Consider the following 14,554-nt stretch of genomic DNA (forward strand, 5'->3'; position numbering starts at 1 on the left):
TTTTTGTCTAATGGAATACTTGTAGACAGTAATACATGTACCTTCATCCTGCAAAGGGCATATATGCATTATTCATTAGACATCAAAATACCGGTACATATACATAAATGGGATATATCAATACACTGTCATATAGATTATTTGTCAACAACAATAAAATATTGAATTCAAAAGGGAGTTTTGAGATTATTTGTTTTTTCATCTGGAAGTATATTCCTTCTGATAACCAACACCCTGAGAATTCCTGACAGGTGAAATTGAGTAATACACTATGTAGATTGGTGGCAACCTCGTTGAATGATTTTCATTTGTCAAAAGTCAAATAAAAAATGTAAACCATTGTCACACTTCTTGAAGATGTGAAAATTTAGAATGTTCTATGTGATACAGATATTAAGGAAATATCACAGATCCTTTTGGAAAGAAGTGTCTCTTCTCATTTCTGCTATCTGACTGTTATAGTTGCATCATCTGATGATTCCATTGTTTTCCCATTCTTAAGTCCATATTTCTCCAATAAATCTGATGTAGGTCGTAGTGCACTTAAAAGAAAATAAAACTTTTAGGAACATCAAGTTAGAGGGACTTTGGAGTAAAAAGTACTTCAAATAAAACTATATTTTGTTATTGCATTGAAAGCTGATTTTTGTTTTTATCTTAGTTTTGATAATGACATCAAGAAAAAGAACATGAACAACAGTATTTTTACATCTTTTGAATATCAATAGGACTTTATGAGAATGTCATTACAATGGATTTCAATTTGAGTATCTCTGTATCTTATTTCAAAAAGGATGACTGCTAATTGAAAATCACATCAATACATAATGCACAAATTTTAATCTGACAGAGTGTTAGTTTCACTACTGTCTGAGCAATTTTGGATGAAAAACTTTATCCACATTACAAACATTTCAATTAGATTCCTTATATAACACATGTAAAAGGATTGTTTTAGAGGAAATTTTCTGAACATTCAAGTTACCTGCCATCCCGTATGATTCTGTAGACTCCTTTCTGTGACAGGTCTACAACAGTAGACCCTTGCCTAGACTCGGTTGTATTTCCCAGCATTCCTCCATCAAACACCAGGTCCAATGTGGGCCACAACTCATGAAACTCCTGTAAAAAATATCTAATCTAAGTTTGCTGCATCATCAGATTCTGTCCATTGTTGTATTGATTGAAGCTTAATAGGTCACTTAGCTTATAGATCAGATGTTTCTAGTTTTACATAACATTTGAATTTTTGGCCTTTTAAAATGCATCACAGGGGCACTTGATGTTACATGAAAAATCTAATTGCTTCAATATGTTATTCTTCTTTTTGTGTTAGTGATAAATCATTCATGTGTAACAATGCATTAACACTACAATGACACAAAAGACTCTTATCGAAATGGCTAAATCAGCTGTGCAAATTAAAACCTTCTTTTCAACATTTCCTGTGACTAACGGGCAACAGCCTTAGTGTCCATTCTAAAATTACCTCTACAGACACAGTGCTTGGAGCAGAACTGATGTTTGCACTGGTCAAGGCGATTGGTTCCTGGCATGCTCTGGCAAGAGATCTGATGAACTGTTGGTCAGGTATTCTGATCCCTATAAGGGATGCATCAGGATTTAAACTCGGGCTCAGGTCATCTTTTCTTTCGAATACAACAGTGACAGGGCCCGGTAGAAGTTCTGATAGTAATTCTCTGGACACAGTCACATGGCCCCACCTACATAAAGATTTTAAAAAGAAATCTTAACAAAGGTATAGTATTTATGGAATCAGAGCACAGACAGTCTTTGTTCTCTGTATTATTTACTGATAGTTGCTGTTTATATGTGTAGAAAAGGCTGGAAATTAATTCATGTTAGAAATACTAAAAAGAAGTACACAGGATGGTGTAAAAATGTGTATACTTTTATGAAGTAAGTAAAGTAAAATTCATTGACCACTATATTACAACTCTAGTTTCAATGCATCACATGATCTATATATAGATTGATCTGATATAACCTAATGATTATCAGTCATTGTGATGTAAACATTCATTCTCTTGATCATCAATAATTCAATCAATAAATAAAAAGTAATATACATACATATGCAATGTATGTTCACAGTTCATATTTTTCACAGCTCTTAGTCTAAATAAAATTGCCATGAATCATTGTAATTATCATGACATCAATATTTTTTATTTTCTGTATAAAACAATACATGTCCAGTACATGCATACCTGTACACATCATCAATATCGGCAACACTTATTGCGATTGGCTTTTTCAAGTCTCTGTTTTTCAGTTGATAGATTTTACTAGTAGCATCGTTTCTTTGAGCTAGGCCTGCAACCCCATATATGGTGTCTGTCGGTACTGCTATGATATTTCCTGACTTAAGGCTTTGGGTTGCCAAGGAAACCAAATGTTGCAAATCTGAAATTAAAAGAAAAAGTTTTATGCGGGCTACAGTGTTTTGATTTACCGGTTTAACAGTAAAGTTATGGGAAGCAAGATAGAAAAATAGCAAAATAAGCTTAAATGTCATAAATAAATGCAAAAATTGTAACTGAAAATTACGCAGTACGTGGCTCTTGTAACTTTCTGTTTACTCCTCCTTAATGACAATATTTCAAAATATAGAATCTCTTAAAAACAGTGTATATGGTAAAATAAATATCAACTTTGTGGCAAACCTTGTCCGATATGAGTAATGGTGCTAATGGAAAAATGATACCATGCATTGTCATACTTCTGAAAATCATGTACAAAGTAATATGAAATTGGATAAATTAGTCTTTTAGATTTTTATGAAATCTAATAATAAAGTATAACATATACTTCTCACATCGTACGGACAAATTGCCATTTCTACATCAAAATGTTCCACTTACCGTGGTTACTTATGTCTATAACCTTCGCCATGATTGTTGATATACCACAAGGAAATGATTTCTTCAAAGCATTTAATGAGTTTTTAAATAGAACCATGTCATGCCACCATATTTTTAATAATAATTTCAGCGTGTTTCATCATCTGTGAGCGGCCATGTTATATTTTCATTCTGGTCTCTTGGATGCTTGATTGGTATATATTCACATACGCAATGAAATCCAAGCGATAATTTCACAATGATCGTATCGAAAAGAAGATGACTGTGTTTGAGATATGAAAACTCCCGAGAAGTTCTGCATAACACTTTCCCACTGTAGAAATAACAAAAAGGTCGATATCGTTTTGCTGATCTACCTGACAAATGTCAACTTCACTCAACGCCAAATTTCTTCGCAGGCTTTTAAGGCGGAATGTGGATATTCCAATATGCGTCCGGAGGGAAACTTCGACCAGATTCTTGGCAACAACGAAGCAATACCGTGCTTGTGACATTGACAAACCGTCACCAATCAAAAGCCCAGGGACAGCTGACCATAGGACCCGATTGATCAACAACCCTCTTCCCTTCAAGACTTTCCTTACAGGAGCAGCTCACACCGATCATGTCACTGTTGACACAGAAGAAGTTCCGTATGCTCCCGTTCAAATAGAGAAGGAAAACAGAAAAGGTGTCAACTTGCTTCATCCCATCATTCAATAACCAAGATTAACTCAAATGCCCCATCCCACCCCCACCCTAGTCACAAGGCCTTGATAATTTGCTACAGTTTGTAGGTAAATACATGCATGGACCCATCCTGACTAAAAGAAAAAGGAAAAAAAACCCACAAGAAAACAAAAAACCAAAAACCGGGTGTGCTGTCTGTAACACACAACTTCTCTTTAGCTAGCAAGACTTGTTAGCTATTAGTGTGAATACTTATACGATGTTTTTTTTTTCATTTTAAAATCAATAGCTGAAACCTATCATGTTCAAGAGATGAGAAATTATATCTACAGCCAAATGTCCTGGTTTCGAATTCCTAGCAGAAACATTGGAATAGATAAATAATGTATGTTACATTGGAGTCCATTGTACATAGACACTTATAAGTTATTGATAGATATGCTTAGCCTTGCGTCCTTGCTGCACAAGTAGTGCAATAAACCTGAACACAAGTTCTTTTCTGGAGATGGAGTATATGTGACCTTGTAAATAAATCCTGCAATATGTCTGTATACTACTTGACCAGGGAGTACTTTACTTTGTGTATTGAGAAACATTTGAAAACTTTATTTTGGGAATCTTTGTAAATGTCTGTTTCCTTTATCAAGTAAAGAGTGAAAATGACTGATTCCTAATGATAGTGGTCAAAAGTGTAAAATCAACTGTCAAGTTGTCATGATCATGACACATTTTCATCCCAATTGCATTCTTATATGACAGGGCCAAAAATACCTTCTGACAATTTGTTTGCTGACTTCACAATTTTGTCCATTTTCTGTTGGCAAGACTCAATCATTTGCACCCTTTACTTGGTAAAGGAAACAGACATTTTCCAAATCTCACCAAATAATTTTCAGTTGCTGTTTGAGTTGAAAAATAAACATCTTCTCAATATATATGTATAACAAACTGATAGATTTATGATAGATTTAGTTCAACTTGTTGGTACAGATAGCTTTTTTAGATTTGGTTTTATCACATGTACAACATAATTCACTGGTAGATTGTAGTCTGTGGAATGGAGCTTAGATCAGTATACAATTTCTATCAGATTGTAGGAGAACAATAAAGAAGCAAGCATTAAGCCTTACAGTTGTGATGATTCATGTGTAATTGATTCATTAGTGCACCTGAATGTTATTAATATTGCTATCAGATAAACAACACATATAACTTGCATTCCTGACATTTTCCTTCAGTGTACTTTGAAACCTATGGCTGCCAGATGAATGTGAATGATACAGAAATAGCGATGGCTATCCTGGAGAAAAATGGATTTGAAATGACAACAAATGTGAAAGAGGTACAATATAGTAAGAAAATATTGATACATTAGTTTCATTATGGAACATCACCACCAGTGTTATTCAATATGAATTTATTCATGTGAATTGAGTGTCATGTTTATGACACCATACATAGTTATATCTATATCTTTAAAAGGCTGATGTCCTATTCATGATGACCTGCTCTATCAGGGAAGGTGCTGAACAAAAGATCTGGAAACGTCTAGAATACTACAAATCGCTGAAAAAGAAGCAATCATCCATGAAAATTGGTATTTTAGGTAGGTGCACATCAGTTGTTTTCAAAATCTTCCTAAACTGGAAAAAATTGAAAACTTGGTACTATAAATTCCAAAACTTAAATTTTAGTTTATTTTCTAAGTGTCCACTGTAACTCAGTCTGTTTAGAGTGTCGGAGAAGCATGGTTTGAAGTTCTCTACTGTTGACAGTTTGTTTGTCTCTGGAAGCTGAGTAAAAGACAGGTCTGTCTTGTTATGATCTTGTTCTTATTGTTTTGGAATGACATGCGACAAGTCTCTGGTATGTTGTCTAGTGTGGTAGCCATACCTCAAATGACTCCGGATATGTATGGGAAGATAACTGCAGCAAACCCATTTAGAATGTATTGTTCTGTCATTATTGGTTGTAAACGTAAAATCTCTTCAGATAATTTACCATATCTATTCGGGAGTAAGCCCATGTCTGGTAATAAGCCCATTTGTATCTCTGAATGTTCAGTATGAATTACCAACCAACAGTAGGCTACTATTTCAACATCCTGTAATATGCATATTATAACTTCAAGTCAGAGAAATTTGTTGGCTTCCTGAGATACATTACAGGGTAGATACAGTGATGTAGTCATAAATGAAATGCTTAATAGATGGAAAATGGAAGTCAGTTAATATTTTGTATTCTTTAGATAACACTGTGAAACATGATTTATATCAAATAGAAAATAGAAAGGCTTATATTGGGTGTAATTTATAAGATTGACATTTGTAAGAATCCACATTTGGAAACTCAAATTGAGAAAGTCCAAAGAATACATAAATAGCATGTCACTGTAGAAAGAATAACATTAAAATGTTATTACTGATTATCCTTCAGGGTGTATGGCTGAAAATCTAAAGAAGAAGATCATAGAGAAAGACAAACTTGTAGACATCGTGTGTGGGCCTGACGCTTACAAAGACCTCCCTCGTCTACTGGATGTCACATCAACTGGACAGGCAGCTGGTACAATATTGTTATGTTGTCACTCGCCTTATTATCAGATTCAGACCAAATTTGTGCATTTTTTAAAAAGAAATTTTATGAGGAATTCATCTTAGTCCAATAATTGAGAAGGATGCAGTGAGTCAGTTATTACACAATTTCTCACCAGTCAGGTACAACACTCGAGCGTTAAATTCTTTGTAACTTGAAAACTATACAAGAAATACAAGAAGCCATAACTTTGTTGAAACACATGACTCTCTTTGTGTATGTATGGCTGTGTTTGTCTACTGGTTGAGAAATGTAACTTGGTAATTCATATACATTGTATATATAAATTCCAGACAGAGTTATGAAAACTTATGAATTTCTGATTTTGTCATTAGATGAATAAAGTTTTTTGTTTCTATTGCTCACAACATATTGAATACATTTCAACTCCTGACAGTTTGGTGAGGTATTTTAATATAATGTATTTGACAATGTTCCTTTACAGTGAATGTGATGTTATCATTCGACGAGACATATGCTGATGTGATGCCAGTTCGAGTAAAAAAAGATTCACCTTCTGCATTTGTGTAGGTACTTTTATGTTCTGAGTACTTTTAATATGGATTTGTGGATAGAATATTGAGAATGTTTGAAACTTCTGCAATTATTTTCCAAATCATTTTTAAAACAAAGTTGTTCTTTATATAAAAATATAAATGAAAGAAATATGACAGTCAGTGCTTGTCGCGTGTTAAATTTGCTGTTGATTAGATGTATTGTAATGATGCAATGTGCCTGCTGTTACTCTCAAAGATATAGGCCCCCCCCACTCAAGTTATGAATGAGTTATCAATTACAAATCTTTTCCATTTATCAGTTTTGGCAACCTCATAAACATTAAGATGTGTTGAGCTTAGTTTTTCAGAAAGTGTATCAATACTATGGCAACTAATATTACATATATGTAATTAAATCATATGGCATTTAACCCAAACCTGGACAAATCTGAAATATTTTCAAGATAAGATCAGAAATGCAGCCTTTCTTAGGGTTTTGAGTAAGAAACAGACTTATCTTATCACATTTACGATGTCTTGATTGAATATTCACCTGATATCAGACAACCCATCCACAAATTTCATTGATTTTCATATGTGTATGAGAGTCTTGAGTATTTTATTCACAGGTCTATCATGAGAGGCTGTGACAACATGTGTACCTACTGTATTGTGCCATTCACTAGGGGCAAGGAAAGGAGTCGCCCCATAGCGTCGATAGTGGAAGAGGTCCAGGCCTTATCTGATCAGGCAAGTAATTTATTTAGATAGAAATATGTAGACAACAAGTTTGACTAAAATTGTGTCTTTTGTCTGAGCAGAAGCATATATCTTTGTGTAGAAAATTTAAGTTTTTATTTGTAGAGATACAAACCAGAAATCAGTAAAGTGGATTAAAAAGATGGCTATGTAGTATTGTTTGATTCTACAGTTGGATTGAAGTCTGTGCTGTCAGGCACATGAATTTTCTATCAGAGGTTCCAGTTTCTTTCCATGTGGAAAGTTGTGCATGGTTTGCTCAGGTAGATAGTATAAGATATAAGTTGATCAAAAGTACGTTTGTATCTCTTATTTATTATAGATTAAGATCTTACTTATGAGTGACAGCACAAAGAAAGGAGATCTTCCAACTTGTTAAAAATTTGAATTAGTAAAATTAGATTCTGTAATCAACAATTGATTGACACTTTTTTCAGGGGTTAAAAGAAATCACACTGCTTGGGCAAAATGTCAATAGCTACTTGGATAAATCAGAGTCCAAGTTTTATGGTGGATTTGATGCTAATACTCCAACAAAAAATAGTTTAGGATTTAAGACAGTTTACAAGCCAAAGGTTGGAGGGCGAAGATTCAGTGATTTGTTACAGGCAGTATCAAGGGTAGACCCAGAGATGAGGATTCGATTCACCTCACCACATCCAAAAGACTTTCCAGACGAGGTAGGCAGTGATTCTGTTACGTATTTCACTATTAGCTGGTCATGTGGCAAAGTCAAATGGAATGAAAGAGAGTTACCTACCCCTATATTTAGAAATAAAGAAAAATGTTTCAGTTATCTTTGGTCACAGTATATTTAGAGTTAAAGTACATATTACAGTTATTAGTAACACTGGTAATGTGTAGCTACCAGATGTTTGGTTAGACTTGACATGTAACTAACATTAGCTAGTGAGTACAATATTTTTGACTGATTCTCCTAACTGTAACATTTGAATATGAAACATGGTTGAGTATAGTTGCTGTAATATTTCCTGTAAGTTATAACATCAGACATTATTAAGCTTGTTGCTGATCAACAGGTCCTATATATGATGAAAGATCAGCCAAACATCTGTAATCAAATTCACCTACCTGCCCAGAGTGGCAGTACAGCTGTGCTTCAGGCCATGCGACGTGGCTACTCACGGGAGTCCTACTTGGAACTGGTACATCACATCTGGGATATTATACCAGGTAAATCAGTACATATATAAACAATGACTGGAAAGAAAATTAACCATGAAATGAATTAATGATAAAATAGTTATTTGAGAAGCCCAGACACAAGCTTGCGAAACCAAAAACCATCACATTATGGCAGTATAAGTTTTGATGAATTCCTTTGATAAATTGGCCAAGTATTTATTGCCAGAATAAAAGCTGAAATTTCATCATCACCTATGCATGTAGGTGTTTGACACTTCAATCACATATACAAACTGGGGGCAGTATATGTGGATATTCAGAAAAAATTGGGGCTATAATACAGTTTGATACTTCGTATTTCTACATAAATATGCTCTTTAGTTTCCATTCTTGAGGTATGTAAGAACAGACTTGCATGGAGGGGTATCATATCATTCATATGCAACATGGTCCCTTGAGTCCTTTTTTTGTTTTGTTTTAAATAGCTACTGCAATGTACCTTCCAATAGGTCTTCTAAGAGATAGCAGCAAATTAAGCCATTCCAAATAAAATCCAAGAAGTGATTTTTATATCAGCAATGGCACAGTTGATTGGACACATGCTTGGCCTCAGATGCAGGACAAATTTTTGTCACTCTCCACCATATATTGGATTTTACTTCTTTGCTTATGTTCAACCTTACTTTTTTTTTACAAGTAATCTGAATTTTCATCATCCAACTATGCTGTTAAACATAACATATTACAATGTGTTGGTTGATTTGTTTTAGACGTATCACTGTCCAGTGACTTTATTGCGGGATTCTGTGGAGAGACTGAGGCAGACCACGAGGACACTCTGTCACTGATGAACATCGTACAATATAACTTTGTATTTATGTTTCCCTACAGTATGAGAAATGTAAGTTTATTTAAACACTGTTTATTAAAATGTCAGTTGTATATATCTACAAACTAAATTTAAAATTGATATTGATTTCACAGAAACGGTATTCCATCATTCATTCTCTTATAATTACGGCCTTTTGCTTAATAGATAATGTATTTTATGATTTATATGAAATGTAATTTTTGTTGGAAAAGTAGCTGTAGAATAAGTTTATCATGTGTTTTAAAAGTATTAGCTAAATTATTAGATCAAGTTCATTCCCGTATGACTGTGTGTAAGAATTACTGCAAGCATATTGATGTCTGTTAATTCATAGGGCCTGAAGTTTTTGCAGCATCTGTTGTCTTTAAGATTTGCATCAATTTTTTCCATTGAAACGACTTCTTAAGTTAAAGGCCTAGGATTAGGATATGTGGGTGGTAGGTTCCTGGGATGAAGCTTGACGAAATTAAAAAAAAAAAAAAAATTGATCCTTGATCCATATTCAAGGTCACAGGGATCAAATTGATGTGATCTGTATTTGTGAACACATATAATACGAGGTGAGAAACACAGGCCCAGTGGGCCTCTTGCATTATCCATCAATATGATTAAGTTGTTTTAATTTTTTCCACCATTCTTTTAAATTTTGTCATGTGCTAATTGACAACTAGAGAGGTCAGTTTTAAAGAAAAAAACTTAGAATAGAACAAAGTAACATCACTCGGTTTTGGAAATGTTGTGGAGTTATCAAAAGGTTTTCCACACAGGGTTAATTGCTGTCACATATGGTTGGGCATTCTAAATTTGTACATAGCCTCAACCTTAAATAGAAATCTAAGTCCATGATAAGTTGATTTAATAAGAAAACCGTCGTTGCATTGTCACACTCAGAATATTTATAAGAAAAAAAACATGTATATATTGCATTTGACATGCAAATTATTAACCACATTGTTTTATATGCCAGAAATCCTGAGATATAATCACCATTAATGGATTGATATTTTGCAATATATAATACTGTAATTCTGTATTACAGAAGACACATGCCTACCACAAGTTACAAGATGATGTTCCTGATGATGTCAAGAGGCGACGTCATCAAGAGATTACAAAAGTATTTCGGGAAGGGGCTCTGAAGCGGAACCAGGCTCAGATTGGACAGGAACAACTTGTGTTGGTGGAATCAGTAAGTCTTTAACTGTTTGCAATGGTCAATGTATATTGTATCATTTAAAAACTAAACGCATGATCCCTGATCCCGTGAATAAATCAGAATAGCTGTTTTTCCAGTTAGCTGAAAATGAGGAAGCTTTTCTCGAATTTTAGTCAATTCAGTCATGTGACTTTAAAATTTTGTTAGCCCTGAGAATGTCTGGTTTGTGCATTTGATGGTTAACAGTGCGAGAATTTCAAGTATCAATGCATTATTCTATTGTGAATAGGTGCTGTTACAATGGAAACAAAGAGGAAAGATGCCATCAAATATCAAAGCTAATTTTCTTTTATTTCAAACCCCTAATATTCCAAGGTCGAAAAAAGGAAATACTCACAGAACTTTAGGAAGTGTTTCAGGATACTTCCTCACCTCAGAGGTTGATTCAGTCACGATTCAGTTATAACTCAGTGATATGATATATAAAATATATTTTAAGATGTCTGTACAGAATATACTGAAAACTTGATAATCTTGAATTAAGCACGATTCATGGATTAAATATGAGTTTATCCTAGACTGGAATAAAGTAGGGATAACACAATTTCTGAAAGTTGGAGCTAATCAAGAAACCGGCTTCGGGAATGTTTAACTCAAAAAGTAACTATTAAACTACTTTGTTGATCGACATCACTAGTCAAGGACATTTACAAGGTGAAAGGCAAGTGTGTTACTACAAAACCACCCTAAGGTAGATTCATGTTTACACTTGAATTTGATAAAATTTTCTTTAATAGTAAACGTTGAAATGCAAATCCTTGTGTCCTTGACAACCACTCTGATATATCTGCTTTATATACAGGTAAGTAAAAGATCCAATGATGACATGGCAGGTAGAAATGATGGCAACACCAAAGTGATTCTGGCAAGCAGTGGAGCATCAGCTGAGAACAACTTAAATCTTAAACCTGGAGACTACGTTGTCACTGAGGTAATGACTTCATGAAAAAGATACATGTAATTTTGATTGATAAGTCTCGCTATTTGTGACCTGAATTTCTGTCAAGATTAATAAAACTTGACAGTTAATCAGTCCAACACCAAATAATTATTTTTAGATATCCTGTTCCGATAAAATTGAAACTTAAATTATACTCATGGTTTTCAGATTTCTTAAATGACTAGAAAATAGACATAAAGATATTAATGAAAAAATAGCCATGAAAACACTATTAACAAAATATAGACATGAAAACACTATTAACGAAGCATAACTATGAAAACAATAATGAAATATAGCTATGAAAACAATAATGAAATGTAGCTATGAAAACACTATTAACAAAATGTAGCTATGAAAACACAATTAAGGAAATACAGCCATGAAAACATTATTAAACAAATACAGCCATGAAAGCACTATTAAACAAAATGAAGCTATGAAAACACTATTAAACAAATACAGCCATGAAAACACTATTAAACAAATACAGCCATGAAAATACTATGAACGAATATAGCCATGAAAACACTATTAACGAATATAGCCATGAAAACACTATTAAACAAATAGAGCCATGAAAACACTATTAAACAAATAGAGCCATGAAAACACTATTAAACAAAATATAGCCATGAAAACACTATTAATGCAATATAACTATGAAAACATTATTAACAAAGTATAACTATGAAAACACTGTTAACAAAATTTTGCCACTTTTAAAGAACAGGATGATTTATGTTGTAATATTTGTGTATTTACAAGAAAGCTTTTAATTGTGAAAGATTTGTATTTGATAATAAGGAGAAAAATATCAATAAATCATAAAAAAGTTGAAGTTGAAGAAAAACCCTTCTGTAATCAAAAAATTTTTTTCCACTGAAACTAAAATCAGCATTTCTTTCTCTTTAACTGATGGTTTCAAAGTTCTCTACCTGAACTGCCAAACAGAGAAAGTACTTTTATGGCCAGATAGAAATATATCTAATATGAATTTATTGAAAATTGGAGTTAGTATTAGTGTCACAGGCATTCATGATGGTTAGCTTCTTAATTAAACCTCTTGTAAAATCTGACTGTTAAATGCAATTGGAATAAACAGTTTCATCTTCAAAAATTGTAATTGAATCACATATTAAAGATAAAATGAACACAGAATTAATTAGTGGAATTGTAATTGATTAACTTGAATTTTCATTTCAGATTACTTCCTGTTCATCTCAAGTTTTACATGGAAGACCGTTATACACCAGTACTGTTCAAGACTTTAACAAATCTCAACACAGTTATCAGAGCAGCACACATCAACGGACTGCTGTTATAAATTAGATGCGATCCAAGATTTAAATATGTGATATATATCTGATTCTAAATAAATATGCTTGTGAGATTGTATGAGAATACTGTAGTTTTAAATCTTTGTAAATGTAACAATATATTCTCTAGTTTTACCAGAAAAATGTTAAGTTATTAATTGTGTGTGCTATGTCCACTCAGGGTCCTTTAGTGCATTATCAAATAGCTATCACTGAATCGGTTGTCAAATTTGTGTGAAAACTAATTTGGATATGACAGTTTGATGCTTTAGAGTTATGGCCCTTTACAGAGAACAGACAGTGTCCAATCTAATATAAAGTAGGTGAATATCAGACTGTAAACTTAGGAACAGTTGAGTATGAATATGTACAAGTAGAATGAATGATATTATGGTGTCATAATGTTTTGAGTTATGGCCCTTTATGAATTCAAGATGCTGTCTACTTACCACAGTGGATAATGATCAATAAATGAGTTGAAAAATAGGAAAATATTAGTTTAAAGGAATGAAATAGGATTACCAATAATATCAGACTTTTTTCAGGTGGTATGGCCATCGATAATTAATGAGTAGTGTAATGTAATTAGAAATGGAGATTTAAACTTCAAAGAAAGGTTAGTTAATGTCAAGCCAGCATTGTTATCATAATCATAGGAGGTTTTTGAAGATATATTCCTTTTTTTAATATGTGTAAACCATGTCCAGTTCATGTTTGCAGTAAATATCACTTGTTTTACATGCATGTGAAATGTATGTGAAAGATTAATCTACACCAAAAGTCAGAGTGTATTCACTACTTTGATTGAACAATGATATTTAGAGCTACAGTTGTATAGCCCTATTGGTGTTGGCTACACTCTTCTTCTAGAACACTTCAAACAACTGGGAACTGACACTTCGTCAGGAGTAACCTGGGTTGAAGTACATTGCAATTTTCTCATATGAATGACGTTGACCTATTTCCAATGTCAATCGGGTAAATTATATTAAAACTTTAAGACGTCTGTTAATACTTAAGATTTAGTGCCACAAAGTTTCCTTATATAAATGTCTATTTCCGAGGTCACAAATGTCAAACGTGTACACTGTAAAGACAAATTTCAATTTGCTGAAGATCCACGGTGATGATGTATCGCCCTAAGGTACATGTGCCTTGGATTCAGTGCTACTGAGTTTCCTCCAATAAATGACTGATATATTTTCGCTGGAGTCAAATATGTTAAAAACTTGAAAAATAACCTTTTTAAGCGTCTTTTCAATTTCAGAAGACTTTGGGTCCTGTCATTTTCAAGCAGGTTTCTGAAGAAGCGATGCAGATTTTCCTGATTTAGGAAACCACAAATTTATAGAAGTTAGAAAAGCCAAAGATTAACACTTTCCAGATTATAAAGTGTGACCATCATTTGTTACAAATACATATCACGAAAACTGACATTTTATTAGGTCATCTGACCAGAAGGGTCGAGATGACCTATAGCCATCGTGCTTTGTGCGTCGTCGTCCGCCGTCCGCTGTCAGCCGTGCGTCGTGCGTCGTCCGTAAACTTTTCATTCAAAAAACTTCTTCTCAAATACTAGAAGGCCTAGGGGGCTAATACTTGGCCCATAGCATGCTGGCATGGAGCCCTACAAATTTTTTCAAATTAATGACCTTGA

General features: G+C 33.5%; 2 protein-coding genes across 2 annotated transcripts; one reads left to right on the forward strand and one right to left on the reverse strand.

Annotated features, from left to right (window-relative positions):
• Positions 1-445: 445 nt before the first annotated feature.
• LOC132553178 (threonylcarbamoyl-AMP synthase-like) lies at positions 446-2,982 on the reverse strand. Its single transcript, XM_060217403.1, has 5 exons — positions 2,886-2,982; positions 2,232-2,427; positions 1,490-1,724; positions 986-1,122; positions 446-542 (listed from the first exon to the last, which is right to left on the reverse strand). The coding sequence occupies exons 1-5, from the start codon at positions 2,980-2,982 to the stop codon at positions 446-448; spliced, it is 762 nt and encodes a 253-aa protein (XP_060073386.1).
• Positions 2,983-3,238: 256 nt separating this feature from the next.
• On the forward strand, positions 3,239-12,973 carry LOC132553177 (mitochondrial tRNA methylthiotransferase CDK5RAP1-like). Its single transcript, XM_060217402.1, has 12 exons — positions 3,239-3,555; positions 4,793-4,896; positions 5,037-5,160; positions 5,991-6,119; positions 6,595-6,676; positions 7,276-7,396; positions 7,843-8,085; positions 8,446-8,599; positions 9,322-9,452; positions 10,462-10,611; positions 11,441-11,569; positions 12,785-12,973. The coding sequence occupies exons 1-12, from the start codon at positions 3,249-3,251 to the stop codon at positions 12,908-12,910; spliced, it is 1,800 nt and encodes a 599-aa protein (XP_060073385.1). The 5' UTR covers positions 3,239-3,248; the 3' UTR covers positions 12,911-12,973.
• Positions 12,974-14,554: the final 1,581 nt, after the last annotated feature.

The sequence above is a fragment of the Ylistrum balloti genome, unplaced genomic scaffold, assembly GCF_031769215.1.
Source record: "Ylistrum balloti isolate Yb309-2 unplaced genomic scaffold, AGI_CSIRO_Ybal_v1 Utg370302, whole genome shotgun sequence".
Lineage (NCBI taxonomy): Eukaryota > Metazoa > Mollusca > Bivalvia > Pectinida > Pectinidae > Ylistrum > Ylistrum balloti.